Below are 17,893 nucleotides of genomic sequence, written 5' to 3'. Positions count from 1 at the left end.
GATGGGGATGTGTGCCCCCCACTCCCTGCCCTCCACCCCGGGGCCTCTTCTCGCTGCAGCCCGAGCCCTCAGGCCACAACTCACCTGGAATGGTCACGTCGTACTCCACCTGGAAGAGCGCCTCGTGGCTGCACTGCCTCAGCGTGGCCAGGGCAGTGGCATGGCTGGCCCCCTGCAGCGGGATCCCGTCAACGCTGAGCAGTCTGTCCCCCACCTTCAAGGAGCCCTCCCTGTGGGGAAGGGCCAGGTCATGCCGCCTCGTCCAGCGAGCGAGAGAACAGAGGGAGGGCAGGGGTCGGAGGAAGGAGACAGGGGCAGAACGGATGAGGGACAGCACGCGTGGGTGAAGAAACCAGGGAGGGCATGTGGAAGAAGCCGAAGAACTGATGGAGGTCGGGTCAGCGACGACACCCCCCGCCCCAATTCAGTTCAGGTCAGTTCAGTCACTCAGTCGTGTCCGACTCTTTGTCGGACTGCAGCACACCAGGCCTCCCTGTCCATCACCAACTCTCAGAGTTTACCCAAACTCATGTCTATCGAGTCGGTGATACTGTCCAACCATCTCATCCTCTGTCGTCCCCTTCTCCCCCCGCCTTCAGTCTTTCCCAGCGCCAATTAGTGCTTAGGAAATTCACAGTCCCAGGTCAGCCCTCCAGCGGCTGAGCTGGAGATGCCCTTTGAGGTCACCTCCAGGGCCTTACCGGGGTCCCAGCCCTGCCAGGGCCGCCCAGCACCAGGGGCGGGCCGTCTGGAGGCTTGGAGCTGTCTGCACACAGGGCGCCCGCCAGGGCCCCTCCCTGGGTCTCAGCAGTGACTCTGGCCTGGTGACAAACATGCCTGGGAAGGAATTCCGCTGGGTCCCAGGGGTACGGCCCAAGGGAGTTCGCCTTGGCCTGGGTCATATCCCAGCTCTGGAATGCCTGCCCCAACAGGTGGCCAAGGCTATTCTAGGTGGTTCTATGAATAGCTCATCACAGGCCCCAAGGACGGGTTTAGATTTCTGACGAGGCCATTCCAGGCTTTTCTTAAAATGGCCAGGAATTGCCCTTCGGGAGGTCGGGGGGCCACGAGCTGGGAGCTGGGCGTGTTCCTCCCTCACCTTCTCTCCTCCTGGAGCTTCTGAGCAGGCCCCGGGCAGGGCCAGCCGGCAGTGTGGCCAGGACTGGGGAGGCTGTGTCACTGAGGGCCACAGTGACGCCCGTCACCAAGCCCCACAGCCCTCACATCAGCTCTTCGGGGCTCCACTATTGGGTCCATTCCACAGATGGGAAAACGAAGGCCAGGGAAGAGGCAACAACACCACACCAAAGCTCTCCACCCCGCAGACAGCAGGATCTTGGGAAGAAACAGCTCGGGGCCCCCCTCATGTGGGACTTAGGGCTGGCTCCACCAACAAGCTGCTGAGTGACGCTGGCCAGGGGTGTCCCCCGTCTGGACCTTCGTCCCAGGGGAGCTGGGCGAGGGTGGTGCAGGCCGAGGCTGTAAGCTCCCCCCAGCTCAGGCTCACCTGTCGGCAGGGCCGCCGGGCCGCACGTAGGTCAGGACAAGTGGGCGGGACTTGTGCCCGTCTTCATGGGCACCTCCTGGACAGAATTTGACAAGAGACTGCAGTCATCCACCCATCGCTGCCTGGTGCCCGGAGGCCCCGACCCAGACCTTAAGCAGGCTTCCTTCATCCCCTCTGCTCCAGGACTCTGTCCCTGCTATCCCCTGCCCCTCCTATGAGACATGGGCTCTAAATCCCATCCAGAAGTGGGACGGAAAGTAGGGAATAAAACCAAAGTCCTCTCTTGGTTAAACAGCTTGCTTTCTCTCCTGCAATCTCATCCAATTTCCCATTTCTCCCTGGTTGCTAGGGAGCTCCGAACTTAACTTTCTGTTACAACTTTTCCCTTTCACTTCCTCAATCATGCACACTTGGTTGGCCAAGTTTTCCATCTAATACTTGATTTAATGATCCTGGTTCTTAAAGTTCAGAAAAAGATTATATAAATATATTTATATAAACATATAAATATAAATGCAAATAAATATATAAATATAAACATTATTATATATAGTTATATAAATATAAGCTATATTTATAATATAAATTATAGTTGATAAATATAATATAGATATATCATAAAGATATATCAATTACATATTTGTAAATATATTTAAATATAAATCTAAATATAAATTATATTAATATATAATTATAAAATGTAAATATATTAATAAATATAAGTTTATTTAATTATAAATATAAATTTAAGTATAAATATAAATTTAAATATAAAATATATGTATTTATTTAAATATAAAAATGAATTTATTTTAATAAACTTATGTTTATTTTAATATAAACATGTTTATTTATTTAAATTTAAGTTTATTTAAATTTAAATATATATTTATTTATCTAAATTTAAATATAAATATATTAGAATTCATCAGAGCAAAGCAAAACACACAGAATTGGCATTAGCCTTCCCGTCCCTTGACCCCAAAGGTGACTCTTACACTGACCTCTGAGGACAAAGCCAAAGCTATTGCCCTCCTTGTAGAGGGAGACATCCACTGTCTTTGAAACGATCCCTGGGTTGTTCTCGGGGGCTGGGGAGAAATGGAGACCCTCCTGAGTCCTTGGGTCGCATCACCGAGCTGGCAGCAGTCCCCAGAGTTCGTTCCAGGACAGGCGGGTCACCAGTCGCAGATACTACAGGAAAGGCCAACCCCTCCACCCCACCCCATTTGACAGGCAGGACAAGTGAGGCTTAGAAGCACCCTCCCCCCTGAAGCCCACTCAGTCCTCCACTTAGAGAAGGGAGAGGGCCGGCCCGGGCTCTCACAGAGACAACAGCAGGACTCAAGCCTGAGTCCAGGGCTGGCAGTCTTAGGCCCGAGCTCAATTCCAGACAGTTATTCAGATTTCAAGACTTCAAACCAACTTTGGAAATTCAGAGCTGAGCTAAAGCACCCCAGGCCACTGTACTCGGTGCAGCAGGGGAAGGGCGGGGACCTATGTACTCAGAGACATTCCTAAAACCTTCCCCCCAAAGGAGAAGCATCTGGAAACCAAGTACGACAAGGGTGTTACAAGCAGGCCCTGCTGCCTCCTGACAGCGCACTGCATTTGCAGCAAAGCCCCGGGTGCGGCCTGGCGGTCTGTGGCCAGTCCCCAGGTCCTGCCCACCCAGGTGCTGGCGGGGAGGCAGCCGCGTCCCCCCACGACCAAGGCAGTGGAGGGGGTTCCCGGCCCGAGGGCACCCACCGGGCGGGGGCAGCTCAAACTCCACCTCCAGCACCACGCGCTCGCCCACGTTCTTCAGTAGGGTGATGATCTCATCGTGGCGGAGCCTGGTCAGGTGGATCCCGTTCACTGACCGGATGTAGTCGCCCACGTTCAGCAGGTCACTCCTGGGAGAGAGAAGGCCAGTGCACGTGCCAGCTGACACACGCTGGCGTGCACATCCTCCCCGCCCACTGAATCCTGGGGGTCTCTGCGGCCCCATCTTACAGGTGTGGAAACTGAGGCTCAGAGAGGGCAGGCCTGGTCCAGGGCCACACGGCGGATGAGCAGGAAAGTGCGGATCCTACCCTGGATCTGGGGGACACGCAAGCCTGGCCTTCTCCCCACCACCCCCCATCGATGCTAGCCGGCCTGCTTTCCCTCCTGCGGGGGCGTCACCCTCACAGAGCTCTACAGAGTGGCCAGATGTCAGTGCTTGCTATCCCTTAACGCTCTTCCGGGGCCCAGAGGGGCAGTAATACAGAGGCTAACTCCTAGTTTTCATGGACCTGAATCTGCCTGCAACGCAGGAGACCCTGGTTCGATTCCTGGGTCGGAAAGATCCACTGGAAAAGGGATAAGCTACCCACTCCAGTGTTCTTGCTTCCCTTGTGACTCAACCTGCAATGTGGGAGACCTGGGTTCGATCCCTGGGTTGGGAAGATCCCCTGGAGAAGGGAAAGGCTACCCACTCCAGTATTCTGGCCTGGAGAATTCCATGGACTGTATAGTCCATGGAGTCACAAAGAGTTGGACACGACTGAGCGACTTTTACTTCCATGGTCCAGGGAGCCCCCGAGGTAAAGTAAATAGTACGAAAATGCAGGCAGTGTGTGCGGAAGTGCCAGCCAAGCAGAGTGGCGCTTCAGCCTGGGGCCTGGGGAGGGCTTGCCAGAGGCAGTGAGGAGGGAGGAATAGGAATTTGCCAGGAGGGTCTCTGGGCTTCCCTGGTGGCTCAGCGGTAAGGAATCTGCCTGCCTGTGTAAGAGACCCGGGTACAGTCCCTGGGTCGGGTGGAGCCCCTGGAGGAGGGCATAGCAACCCGCTCCAGTATCCTTGCCTGGAGAATCCCATGAACAGAGGAGCCTGGTGGGCTGCAGTCCATGGGGTTGCACAGAGTTGGACACACAATGAGAGGAGGAGGGTGTCTAGGGAAGGGGCCTTCTGGGCAGAGGGTTCTGCGCGTGAAAAGGCCTGGAGGGCCCAGTGAGCATGGGGTGCTGGGGTCGGGTTGGCTCCAGAGGAAAGGGAATGAAGTGGCCTCTAGCCCTTCCTCCACAGACACCCAGCCCTTACTGCTCTGCAGAAGCCCCAGGACCCCCACCCCTCCGCCCGGCCCCCTTCCTGCCCATCCCCTACCCACTGAGCCCAGGCTTCTCACCTGGCCGCAAGTCCCCCAGGCCTCAGGTTGGAGACCCTGGGCTTCCCATCCTTGTCGGTGCCCCCCGAGATGGTCAGGCCCAGCGTGCTGCCCTCCTTCTTGGTCAGCTCCACCGTGGTGACCCCTCGGAACTCCTCTGCCAACAGAGAGGGGGTGAGCGGGCAGTATGGGGCAAATTCTGAGTCCCCGGCTCCAGGACAAACCAAACAGATGCTTGGTAAGCAGCATGCATGATGCTGGGTGAACTCATCTCCTTTTTACGGATCAGAGAGGCTAAGGGACTAGTCTAAGGTCACAGAGCCAACTCATTGGAAAAGACCCTGATGCTGGGAAAGATTGAGGGGGGGAGGAGAAGGGGACGACAGAGGATGAGATGGTTGGATGGCATCACCGACTCAATGGACAGGAGTCTGACAAGCTCCAAGAGGTGGTGAAGGACAGGGGAACGTGGCGTGGCACAGTCCAGGGGACAGCAAAGAGTTGGCACGACGGAGCGACTGAACAACAAGGTCACCGGGCGAGTTAGCGGCAGAGCTGAGGCGGTCTGACCCCCGCCCGGAGCTCTCTGTGCCTCCAGAGAGAAAGGGGAAGGCGGGAGGCTGTTTACCTGGGATGCTCTGCCGGCGGCACGCCAGAGCCCCATCGGCCGCTCCGGTGTCCTTGCCTCCTTTGGTGTAAGGCCCATTGTCTGCAGGCGGCAAACAGAGGGAAGGCCCTGAGCCGCGCAGTCATTTCCATCAGGCAAACCCCTCCTGCCTCTGCAAGCTTCTGCTTGGTGGATGCGGCCCCTGAGTGGTTCCTTCTTGCCTCCAGCCCCACCCGGGACGTGCTGGGGGAGCCTCATGGCTTCTCCCCGCAAGGGCAATGCTGTCTCATCTCTCAAGTAACACGCTTTAGGGCGCCCACCACAGTCTGGGCGGTTCTCTGCCACGCAGCAACTCGGCATCTCTACAGCCATCATACCACGTGCAGAGAAGGAAGCTGAGGCTCAGAGAGGGACGACTCGTGCCCACGGTCACAAAGCCCTCGGCCAAGGTAGCTTCTGCAAAAAGCCAGACGCCTGGCTCTGTTGTCCAGCCCACCCCGTGTTCCAGGTTCCCTGGACTGGGTTCTTCTTCTTTTTTTTTTTTTTTCCACATTCCCTCTCCAAGTCCCTTCTTAGTCCTGCACAGAGCTGGGTCAGGTCAACTGGTAAACCCTCAAGCAGGGTGGCTCTCCCACGCTGCCCCTGGGGCCGCCCCTCCCCACCTCCAGGCACCTGTACAACCCCCCAGGCTTTTGCTAAAGAGCCTGCCTGCCAGTGCAGGAGACACAGGAGATGCACATTCGATCCCTGGGTCAGGAAGAGCCCCTGGAGTAGGAAGTGGCAGTCCACTCCACGGGGTTGCAAAGAGCTGGACATGACTGAGCACACAGGCTTCACCCAAGTCTGCACACGCCCCCACTGCCCCTCAGGAGCCCCCTGTGCGGCACCCGCCTTCACCACTCACCAGTTGTGGGAAGGCCACTCCCTCCCCGGCCCCCTGACCTCCGCAAGGCCTCACTCACAGGACCGTCCCCCTTCCCACACTTCAGAAGGGGGGATGAGAGAGGGCTGGGGCAGGGGCAGAAACATCCCATCCCATCCCAGCCACATCCTTTTCACAAGGGAGAGGCTCAGGTTAGTGTTCAGCCAGAGATGGGGTCAACCGGGGTCAAGATCAGGACACAGTCTGGCCAGGGCTCCAGGCTCAGTCAGAGGCAAACAATGGGGTTCAATAAACGGCAGGTTTCTCAACAACACTCCTGATGCTTTTTCTGCCGGATGCTGTACCGATGTCTGGGCTTCCCTGGTGGCTCAGATGATAAAGAATCTGCCTGCCAACGCAGGAGACCTGGGTTCAATCCCTGGGTCAGGAAGATCCCCCGGAGAAGGGAATGGCGACCCACTCCAGTATTCTTACCTGGAGAATGTCCACATTCAGCAGCATCCCTGCCCTCTAACCGCTAGAGGACAGCAGCATTCCATGCCATCATCACAGCCAGAAATGACTAGACACCCGCCTTGTCCTGTAGGCGAGCAACACTGCCTCCCGACCCCCACTCAGCCCCTCACTGAGAATCAAACTTTAGATCAGGGGTGAAGCTCAGGCTGGGTCTGGGTCAAGTTCAGCCTGGGGTCAGGGCTCAACCCAGGACTAAGGAAGCCTGAGAACCTTCACCACCTGCAGCTCTAACCATTGAGAAGCGGTTTCTCCAGACCAGGGACAGGCTTCCTTGGCTTTGCCAGAAGGTGGGAAGTAACAAATCAAACCGCAGTTAAGCCCAGAGTTGTTTCCAGGGCCCCTGGAGCGAGCCCCCAGCCGCTTTGCTCACCACAACGCAACCCCAGGCCCCGTGTTCACATTCTCAGCCACGGATTCAGGCAACACCCCATTAAGTATAATGCCTCGTATTATACTCATTCGCACTTCATTTAGATTCAACAAGACGTTTCTGAGCTAATCAAATTAAAAAGACCGGGTTCTATCAACTGCGTGACAGTGAGCGTCTCTGATATTTCAATGTGGGCAATTCTGGAATTAAAATGTCTTGTTCCGTGCAAATTAGATTCCATCACTGGAAAATCCTTCTCTCCTGGGCTGCCCCGGGAAGACCTGAGGTAAGCTTGCTTCCCAGGGGGTGCTCATGGTAAAAGAACTCGCCTGCCTAATGCAGGAGACTTAAGAGATGCGGGTCTGATTCCTGGAAGGAAGGCATGGCAACCCACTCCAGTCTTCTTGCCTGGAGAATCCCATGGACAGAGGAGCCTGACGGGCTATAGTCCACGGGGTCGCAAAGACTCAGACACGACTCAACGACAAACACTTTCACTTTGCTTCAAGTTTGCTGGCTCCAAGTTTGGGAGTCTGGAGACAGGGGAAGGGGGAGATCTCCTAAGGACAAGAAAGCAGAGAGTCAAGTTTGCCAAATTCAGAGCCGGAGAATCTCAAACAACGGAGAGGAATGGCAGCGGGTTCTGGCTGATTCTGGGGCACAGGATCTGTTTCCTGGGGTGTCTCTGTGGTTTGTCAACACAACCTCACTGAGCTTTCCTCACCCCAATATTCAAATTCTGCTCCAGTGAATGACGTGGTGCCTGCGATGTCACCAACTGGGCTGTGACGGCACGTTTGTCACGGCTTAGGCCAGGCGGGTGTGGGGAGGGGGCGTCTGCTGGCTTTGGGCTAACTGTCAGGCATCTGACCCCGCGATGCAAACGAGACGCATACAACTATGTGCGGACAGAGTCAGCAGGCGATAAGCGAGGACAAGAGTCTCCTTCAGGGAAAGCACATGCATTTTAGGGTGTGGCCTTGATGAGTTCTCCGGGAAGCTGAGGCCACACAGGACAGCTGGCTGCCAGGTAAGGGGCTTCTGGATATCTCGGACCCCTGCCACTTTCAGAAAGGCACCCACAAGGAACGCTATGATGTTCACTGATGCTTGCTCGGAGGGGACCGTCCCCCACTTTCACAAGTTTGCCCCCTCAGGTCAGGGGGAAACAGGCGGCATTTACAGCAAAAACCAAGACAGGGCCAGAATTACTAGTTAACCGTGTGACCCGAGTCTCTATTTCTCTGTGAAATGGGGGTGTCTCCCCCATCACAGGCAGGAGAATTTGAGGGAATTATTTTATTTATGGAAAACCCTCAGAGGGCTCAGACCCTAGTCCTGCTCCCTCAGAGAACACGCCTGCTCTCTTTGGCTCTCTCTCTTTTTTGTTCCGGGACCTGGTAATTATATGCTTAGAGATGAAAGCTTTTCAAAAACATCTTTCCCACCAATTTTCAGCTGGAAACGTGCATAAAAAACAGAGATATTTTTATCTGGGTGTTTTTTTTTTTTCCCCTGTCTCCTCCTTCCAGCAATGGGCAATTATGAGCTCTTGCCTTCAGTCAATCTGTCCTGTAAGAACTCGCTTCAGAGAGAAATTCATTTCCGCAGTGATGCCAACCCATTCAGCAAGCGGGCTGGGCAAGTGGTGGGGGACAGGAGGGAGAGACGCCTGGCGGAACACAGACTTTACACGTGGTCCCCAGGCCCCAGGCTGCAGTCCGGGTGGGTGGGCTTCTCTTCTATTTCATTTCTCTTGAAAGCAGTGCTCATTTGCCTTCATTATCTCCGTTTCTCTGAGGCCCCAGGGAGCTATTGAGCTTTGACAAAGGGGAAAGGAAGTCAGCCCCCGGCCAGGCTGCCTTTGCCAGGGTCCCGCCTAAGCGGGGGAGAGGGGCTGGGGCGTGGGGCTGGGCAGGGGGGCTGTGGATGGGGCATGGCTGACCTTTGGCTCTGCAGGCCTCGAGGAGGGAGCACTCAGCATCTGAGAGGGGCCACTGGGAAATAGAGGCCCTGGTGGGAGGTTCAGCTTGGGCCGGACAGAAAATGACCGCTTGACTGCAAGCCACCAGCAGGGCCAGCCCGGCCCGAGTGCCGATGGAGAGAAGCGGGGCTCCCAGTCGCCTCTGGGTCCAACCACAACAGTGCACAGAGTGACCCGCTGTGGCTTGCTCCCTGCCAAGTGATCTGCCGAACCTGGCTGGCTTGGCCCCACCTCGGAAGCCATTGCCAGCTCGATGCAAAGGATGGACCCTGGAGCCTCAACCTGCTGCCGACTGGCTAAGCGGTCTGGAACGTGTCGCTTCGCCTCTCCAAGTCTTGGCACAGTGCTGGTGCCCACCTCGCGGGCTGGTGGGAGGAATCAGTGCGGTTATGGGGTGCCTGGAGCCAGGACGCATGTGAAGTTCTCTCCGTGGCCCTTCCTCTCGCCTCAGTAGAAAGATTTTCCTATTAATAACGGTAACAGTCCCTACTGATTAAGTGCCAGTGCTGTGTTAGAGGCTTCACGAGTTTTATGTCATGTATCCTCATCACCTTCTGAGGTGGGATAATCGCCATTCCCATTTGACAGATGGGTGGGGGGTGGTGGGCTGAGGCACGACAGCTTAGGTGACTTCCCACAGCAAGGGGCAGGGCCAGGATTGGAACCCAGGCTGTAGTCTAAGAAACTGCAACTTGTTACCACTTTATCCTCACATGGGGCTTCCCAGGTGGCACTTGTAATAAAGAATCTGCCTGCCAATGGCCGAGACCTATGAGACGTGAGTTTGATCCCTAGGTCGGGAAGATCCACTGGAGAAGGGCATGGCAACCCCTCCAGTATCATCGCCTGGAGAATCCCATGGACAGAGGGGCCTGGCGGGCTACGGTCCGTGGGGTCACCGAGAGTCGGACACGACTGAATGTCTGAGCAAGTATCCGCAGGTGGGTGGGTGCCATGATCATTCCTACGCTATCAAAGAGGAAACCAAGGCACAGAGAGGTTATGGAACTGCCTAAGGCCATACAGCTGCTGGGTCGCATAGCCATGGGCCGCTCCTGCCTCCTCCCCTCGCTCCACGACGGTCTTGAGGGGACTCAACTCGGGGGTGATGCCTGCGGCCCTCCTGCCAGCAGCCTCGGCTCCTTTGGGCACTCCTGACCCACCGAGTGATCACCCCCTGGCCCCGGAGGGCTGGACCAGGGCAGACAGCCGGATGGAGCAGCAGCAAAACCAGCTGCGGGCTGACCTCAGAGGACAGCCCCAACCCTCGCAGCTCACAGGGCTCCCCAGAAGCCGTGGAGAGGTCACTGGCTCAGCCACGAGTGACCCTTGCTCTGTTCAGCGCATGGTTTTAAGGGAAACAAAAAGAAATTTATTAATAGATTTAAAAGGCAGACACCTGTTTCACTTGGAGCCAAGGACTGAAAAAATAAAAACCTGACAAAGGAAGCCGGAGCTGATCAGCCCGGCGCCTGGCCCGCTCCAAGCTCTTGGCCACTGATGCATTCAACTCCTCCGAGAGCTCGCGAGCATCCCCCTCTACGGACAAGGGGACTGAAGCCCAGAGGGACCACTCAGCTGGGGAGCTGCAGAGGACAGACTGGAATTGGTCTGTCTGGCCCCCAGCAGACCACATCCTTAATCACCAGCTCTGCCCTTTCCCGCCAAACACGAGGGCAACGGACCCCAGAAGAGGAGTGCCTGGGGAGGCAGCGCCCGCCCCCAAGAGCCCCCTGTCAGGGCTCGGGCACCCACAGGCTGGACATGACCAGAGAGGTTGCCAGCCCCGCAATCTCCCTTCCACAAGGCATGTGGGGCCCCCGGCACTCGACCCTGAGCCCACACTCTGGCTCATGTTCCCCCTCTAGGGGACAACGATGACCCCGGCATCACGTGGGGCTGAGCACAGGCTCAAGAGGGGCCGTGGCCTTCTGGATCTGTGCTGTCCCACGTCCCTCTGAAACCCACCACATCGGACTGCATGACCCCCAGACCAGCTCACCAATAGGAGCCGAGAAGACTCAGTTCACCCAGCAGAGAATCAAAGCAAAAGATCTGCCCACAACTGACCGACCTGGGCCTCCCTGACCTCGCCTGCTAAAGCTCTGTCCTGGGCCAACTCCACTCCGTGCAATGGTCGTCCCACACCCAGCTTCCACAGCACCCCACGGCCTTTGCACTGGCTGTTCCCTCTGCCCAGAATGCTCCTTCCCCAACATCCACAAAACCCCCTTCCTCACCTCCTTCAGGACTTGTGGAATCTTTACCTTCTCATCTTCCCCAAGCAGCTTGTTTGAATTCACACCTGAACCACTGCTATTTCCAGTATGGAGAGTCTGGCACACAGGAAATGCTCAGTAAATCATTCGAAACGCAATTCCCACTTACAGATTAGATGAATGGGGATCAAAGAGGTGGAATGAGTTGTCCAAGGTCATGGAGTCAGGAAGAGACAGAGGCAGGAGGCAAGCCCAAGTCTCCCTGGGTCTGGAGGCCTTGGCCTCCGTGGTCTGGCGCCGGGGGTTTCCCCCCATGACCAGGGCTCTGCTAAGAAGCAGGAGGTCAGGCCTGCCCGAGGTCAGGCTGGGCTAAGACGAGGTCAGGCCTGCCCGAGGATCCAGGTGGTTCTGGTGAGGGCCCCCCCCACCAGCCTGGAGGAGTGGGCAGCTCAGGCCGTGGCAGAGCCTCCCAGCTGGGACAAAGTCCGCTTTGTGGCTGGCCGGCAGTCAGAGGAGAGTGCACACTGTGGGGCGTGGGGCTTCCTGCCCAAATCTGCTTTCAAGCCTAACTGCGCACCCCAGTCCGGGACACACCCCTTCCTGCAGGGCTCGGGGTCCGTGAGGTGAACAAGGCTCCCAGCACCAAGACGGCAGCAGCAGGGAATGGGCCTGAGAAAGGACTTGTGCTGGCAAAGTCCATCGGGGAAGAGAAATGGCCCTGGGCACTGTGCCCCACAGGCCCCAAGCCCCAGTCTGGCTCTCCCAGAGGAGCCTGCCTGAGCACAGCCTGCCCGGTCAGGGCCCCAGCCGGCTCTGAGAAATGCCGAGGGTGCATGGACTGGCCACCTGTTGGCTGCCTTTGGCCCCAGGCTCCAGAGAGGCCATGTGGCCAGAGGCCCAGTGGGTGGTCACGTGATCCAAGCTGGGTTGATGGGAACCAGCCCTGGGACGTTTGCTGGAAATACCCTTAACCTCAAAGGCACTAGGGGTCCCCTGGGCACCTCAAGGAGAGGAGTCTGCCTGGAAATAAAGCCTGCCTAAAAAGAGGCAGAGAAGAGGCAGAGACCTGGGGTCCTAATCATGTTAACTGAGCACCTGGATCACACTGTGCCTGAAGCCACATCTTGGACTTTTCCTTTTAAGAAGAAGCCTGAGTGCCAACACCAAGTGAGACAGGGGTGATCGTGAAGCGATGTGACCCGGGGAGGAGACCACGGTGGGGTCCGCAGGCGTAAGGGAGGGGGTGTCAAGGAAGCCAAATATTCAGAGAGGAAAAAGCCAGGGAGATCATGAAAGGCCTTGAATGCCAGGATAAGAAGCTGTGACCACATCTGAGTTTCAGCAAAAAGAACCCTCCCAGAGCAGCATGGAGAGGGTGGGAGAGGGGAGGCCCAGGAGGCCAGTGAGGAGCCTGGGGCTAAGGTCAGGCAGGTCAAGGGCAGAGACCACAGTACGGAGAAGAGCGGGAAGACATCTCCCCAGCGTTGCTCCAGGTGAGGTCTCCAGGGCACTGCCGCCCTTGTGGCTCCGACCACTGCAGGACGAAGTAATCCCCACTTCTTGGGCCTGATGTCGAGAAGACAGATATGCCCAAGCCAAGAGAGGGGTGGAGTTTCCAGGAGGGGGCAAGGGCAGATCACAGGGGGTCAAATCCCAGCCATAGCCCTGGACAAGTCACTTAACACCGCCCTGCCTCGGTTTCCCCAACTATAAAATGGGGAGATTAACTGAATGCACAGTGGTGTGAGGACGCCATGAGAAAAAGCACAGACAGCGCTGCAAAGAATCTGGCACAGAGTCCAATCTCAACAGCTGTCAGCTACTATTATTATTTGCATTATTATTATTATCTGGGGGCCTGGGGGTAACTCCGCCACCTGTGGGGGGCGGGGTGGGGGGAGGCGAGAGCTTCAGTTCCCGGGCCCTCGGAAGCACGGTGCAGGGAGCTCTGCTATAAGAGAGATCTGGGTGCCAAGCCCGCCTCGGCCCTGTGGGTCTTGGGGGCAGCCGAGGGCCCCTCTGACCCTCAGCTTCCCCACTGGGACCACAGTCCCTACCCTGGGAGCTGTGGTACAGAGATGACACCAGGAGTATGCCAAATATGGGAAGGCATCGCTGGGGCTGCTCAGGACACGAGCTGAAGGGTGAGCTAGTGGCCCCCGAGCCCCGCCCAGGGTCCCAGCCCTGGGGCCACCCAGGAGTGTGACAGCTGAGCGATACCTGCCGCCCCCCCCCCCCCGCCTCCTTCCCACCAACCAGTCGCCCCCGCAGGTCAGGGGCGCCTTGAGCCAGGGCAGGAGTTCTCCAACAGCACCCGCGGGGCACACGGGCGGGACATGCCCCACTGGTGCACCCCGGAGGCCAGAGCGCTGGGGCAGGACAGCCCAGCAGACTCGGGCCCCCAGGGCCGGGTCAGACAGACAGCCCTGCCACCTGCCCACCAGCTGGGTGTCCGGCCCCAGCCCACCCTCCCCGCGCGGGGTCTGGAGGTGGCCGTCCCAGGCCTGGCCCCTCTCTGGGCAGCGGTTCCAGAGGACTCCGTGGGTTCAGGCCCCCTCGCCCCTCCTGCCGTCCGTTACTCACCCGCCTCTCCAGGGGTCTCCCGGCTGAACCCACACAGCATGACTGCTATTGTCTCCCCGGTGCCACCACCGGCTCCCTCCCTCGCCCTCCCCAGGGAGGGGCCGTGGGAGGGGAGCTCCTGGCTCCCACTGGCTGGGCACGTGTCCACCCACTGCAGCGGGCGGCCCTCTGCTTAAAGGGGACATGGCTGTCGTCACGGCTGATTCCTGGACGGGGCTCAACACCCCTCCCCACCCCTCAGCCCCCTGCCACCCAGTCCAAGTCTGGGCAGGGGGTCTCTGGAGATGGCAGTCCGCCCCCAGGGCCCTCAGGCAGACAGATCCCTGGGCCAACTCTGCCCCTGACGCGTCCCGGGACTTTGGGGAGTGACTGCTGCCCGCCCCAGACTCAGTGTTTCCACCCGGAAAAGGGGAACAGTGCCTGCCAAACTTTTTTTTTTTAAGTAGCAGATGCTAGTGGAATCTTGCACGGGATTCCCAGGACATAAGGCAGAGGAAAAGCAGTCGTTGAACGAGGCCAGGGCGAGTCTGCAGGGCGTGTCTCAGTATAGAAACCCTCACCCTCGGAGCCCCTTGGCCCTTCCACGGACATTCCAGCTTCTTCTCCCAGGCCTCCGTCTCCTCTGCCCAAAGGTGGGACTTGGGAAAGACGAGCCCAGCACCCTGTTAGCCGGAGCATCCCCCAGCTATGTGGGAAGACAGAGCAAGCCCGGAGCAAGTTCCGGCTTGATGAGCAGGGGCAGCTGGTCACAACTCCAGCCCCCATTGGGCCTCGGGCCAGCACCCTCCTGGCTTCCTCTGCACCAGCCTAGGATGGCCCTGACGACCCTGATGGCCCCCTGGGGCCCCCCTCCAGGGCTCCAGCTGTTCCTGCTCCCCACCCACCAACACTGGTACCGGCAGAGAGCCATACACAGCAGAGGTGCTGGGAGAAGGATAGGGGATGGGGACTCGGGGTGTCAACAGCCTGGAACTGAACAGCATGTTGCAGCCAGCTGAATGAGCAGAGAAAGAGATGGACAAGGTCTCGGCTCCCTGGAAGCGCTCCAATGCATGGGAACAATGGGGCTCAAGTGTCCCCAGGTCCTGCAGCAAATGGGAGGGTACAGCCCGTGGCCAGGAGCCCGGGGCTTTATCTGAGGTTCCTCCCCAGCAGGGACGCCCACCACAGAACCCAGCCCACAATTCCTGGGCTGCCCGTGCTGGCTCTTGCCAGCCCCACCCTACTGGCACCTTCAGGACAAACTGGGACGCTGAGTGTGTGTGGGGGTGTCTCTTGCACCCCTGGATCCACAGGTCACGTTCCTTGCCTGATGCCCACCTCCCGAGGGTGCCTTCCTGTTTGGTGACTTCAGGTACGTCCCAGGGTGCAGGGTGCCTTGGGCTTGCAGTGAGGTCAAAGGTCAAACAGAGATACCAAGGTCTCAGCCATGGGAGGGAGGGTGAGCACCGAGTCGGAGAGGGAACCTGATTTGGGAGGCGTTTGCTGGGAGAGGGCCCGTGGGCTCTCTGTGTGGCCCGCGATGCCCTGCAGCCGTCACGATAAGGCCCTCGATGAAGAGCCTGACAATCCCCAGGGCACCGAGAGCCACCTTGGAGCAGCCCAGCTGCACACCAGGCAAGAAGGGGCACAGCTCTTCACGGACCCTCATCCTCTTCCCCCTCCACCGCCCCGACTTACAGCCCCTTCAGGGAGGAGGGCGCTATGGTGCCCAAGGCTTTGGAGTTCCATTTACCCGCTTTCATAAGAAAATATTTGCTCTCCGAACACATGCATTTAAATGAGCGATTAAGACTGAGGGTCTGAAGCCTTGCCGTGTTTCTCTCGCGGCTCCTTTGGAATTTACTCTCGTGGACGAGGAGCGGCCGGAAAGGTCACACCACGGGTTATGGGAGAGCAAGCGAGGGCCAGCATCTTCCCACTGCCCTCTGTCCCTGCCAGCCCACCAAGCACGTTTCACTCCACTTTATCCAAAAAGTGGGTTTGAAAGCAACTGTCGGTCCATTCTGGAACAAGGCAGGGTTTCAGTGAATATTTGGCACAGAGAGGTTAGCTGACTTGCCCGAGGCCACCCAGCTGTAACAGCAGAGCCAGGCATACACCTAAGAGGGCTGTTCTTTTTTTTTTTTTCAGAAGACTGCTTTTTTTTTGTTTGCTTTTCCTTTAACATAGAGATGCAGTACTTTTATTTTTTATTTTATTTGGCTGCGCTGGGTCTCAGCTGCAGTATGTGGGATCTAGCTCCCCGACCAGGGACCGAACCTGGGGCCCCCTGTATGGGGAGCAACGAGTCTCAACCATTGGGCCACCAGGGAAGTCCCAGAGGTCTGTTCTTAAAGGCACGGCTAGATGCCTCTCAAGGTGAAGAGGTTTGGGGGTGAGATGAGGGGGGTCCCCCAAGAAGGCGTCTTTGAGCCTGAATGTGCAGGATGGGAAGGACGGTGCCGTGAACACAGTGCCACGGGACAAGGGAGGAGGAGACCAGGCGGGAGACACAGATGGAGCCAGACCACAGAGGGCTAGTGGCAGCCACTCCTCTGGGTGTGGGCTGAGGACCAGCAGCATCCGTATCTCTGGCCCCACCAGGAGCCCCCCAAGAAAGGCAGACGCTCAGGGCTCCCCGGGGCTGCTGACCCGGCATTTCAACCGGCTCCCCAGAGGATGCGGAAGAAGTTTAAGAAGTGCTATATTATGAGCCAGGCTTTCATCCTGCAGACAGTGGGAGCCATAGATGGTTGAAGAGCAAGCGTGCGAGAGGCTCTGCGAGGACCTGAGACACAGAACACCGGCCCCCGAGGGAGGAGGTGGGAGGGCCTGGGATGAGCAGCAAGGGCCCCTTCTGGGACCTGGGAGCGGGGGAAACTGCGGCGGGGCCCTGCCCCAGAGATGAGCCCTCTCGTCCACTGCGGCCGAAGCTCGGGGAAGCAGAGGAAAAGAGGCACAGATTGCTGGGCGTGCGTGCGGCTAGAAGCCAGGTCTGCAGGGGCCCGGGCCACCAGTCGCTCGTGGGCACAGGGTTTGAGTGTTCTACATTTCCATCACTGCGGATGCCCCGGGAGGGGCACTGGGCAGCCTGGGGAAGGAGGCAGGGCCACTGAGCTGACGAGCGGTCCCTCCATGGCCAGGAGAGGTCCTGACACCTCCACGTCCTCAGCTCTTACGGGACAAAGAATCGATTGCTGTGTGACCTGGGGCATGTGTCCAAAGCTCTCTGGGCCTCAGCTTCCTTAGCTGCACAAGGGGAATAATAACAGCACCCACCCTCCAGGGTTAGGAGTCCAGATATAGACTCAGGAAGCATTTATGAACCCACTTTTCTTGCAAGGGTCTCATCCCAATGCCTTGGATGAATGAAGCCAGAGAAGGGGAACTTCAAGGTAGCTGAGCACACAGGCCAGGCGCACCCAGGTTCAAACCCCAGCTCCGCCACCCAAGGACCTTGTCATTCCGGGCAAATCACTTCTGTGCAAACTGCGTCCCCACCGGTGACAAGCGAGGGCACAGAGGCCTTAGGAGGTCGGCCCAGTGCCCTGACCTCCTCCCTGCAGGGCATTCTCGAAGCCTCTGAGGGTGCCATGCGGTGTAGGACCCTGGCATCACTGACCCCCACCTACCCAGGGACAGTGACCCCCTCATCTCCATGAGTGGGAACTGACCCCACGCTGCACAAATGGGAAAACAGAGACCCAGAGAAGGTAATGTCGGAGCCCCCCCAATCCCCCTCCCCCAGAGCAGAGTGGGGCTTGGACCCCAGCCTGTCCCTCCTCTCAGACCCCAGGGCTGGTTCGTCATCACCACGCAGACAGATCATGTCCTGAGCTGCCAGACACTCTGAATGACGGCCGGAAATGAAGTCTGGGTAGGAAGGATGCAGAGATGGCGATCCGAGGACAAGAGATAAACCATTTATTGCTGTTCTGTTGCTTCTTCCTCCTGGTCTCCCTCCCTCCCTCCTCACACTACCCCGAGGGCCAGGCCAAGACAATCACTCCCCTCTCCTCTCTCAGACATTCCGTAAGTGGGCACTATCGTCCCCATCTCACAGATGGGGACACTAAGATCTGGGGTAAAGCCACACCTGGGCTGTGCCTGGGAGT

The 17,893-nt window shown here is 57.7% G+C and overlaps 1 protein-coding gene across 5 annotated transcripts in view; it reads right to left on the bottom strand.

The window, feature by feature from the left end:
* GRIP2 (glutamate receptor interacting protein 2) overlaps positions 1-17,893 on the bottom strand; it is a 104,198-nt gene that overhangs the window by 32,700 nt on the left and 53,605 nt on the right. For 4 of the 5 annotated variants that reach the window (XR_015151903.1, XM_086368768.1, XM_086368766.1 and 1 more), the window contains 6 exons: positions 5,263-5,343; positions 4,656-4,791; positions 3,257-3,402; positions 2,512-2,598; positions 1,508-1,583; positions 85-230 (listed from right to left, as the gene is read on the bottom strand). Coding sequence is in view for 4 of the 5 variants with exons in the window: in XM_086368768.1 (XP_086224894.1) it covers positions 85-230; positions 1,508-1,583; positions 2,512-2,598; positions 3,257-3,402; positions 4,656-4,791; positions 5,263-5,343 (672 nt within the window). In the remaining variant the exon portion in view is untranslated. Of the gene's footprint in view, positions 1-84; positions 231-1,507; positions 1,584-2,511; positions 2,599-3,256; positions 3,403-4,655; positions 4,792-5,262; positions 5,344-13,796; positions 13,937-17,893 lie in introns of those variants that run through there. The other variant, XM_086368769.1, reaches the window with a different exon arrangement.

This window comes from Bos grunniens, chromosome 22, assembly GCF_055505025.1.
Source record: "Bos grunniens cultivar Pamir isolate PY7600 chromosome 22, Bosgru_T2T1.0, whole genome shotgun sequence".
NCBI classification, from domain to species: domain Eukaryota; kingdom Metazoa; phylum Chordata; class Mammalia; order Artiodactyla; family Bovidae; genus Bos; species Bos grunniens.
This window is presented reverse-complemented; position numbering and strand designations above follow the sequence as displayed.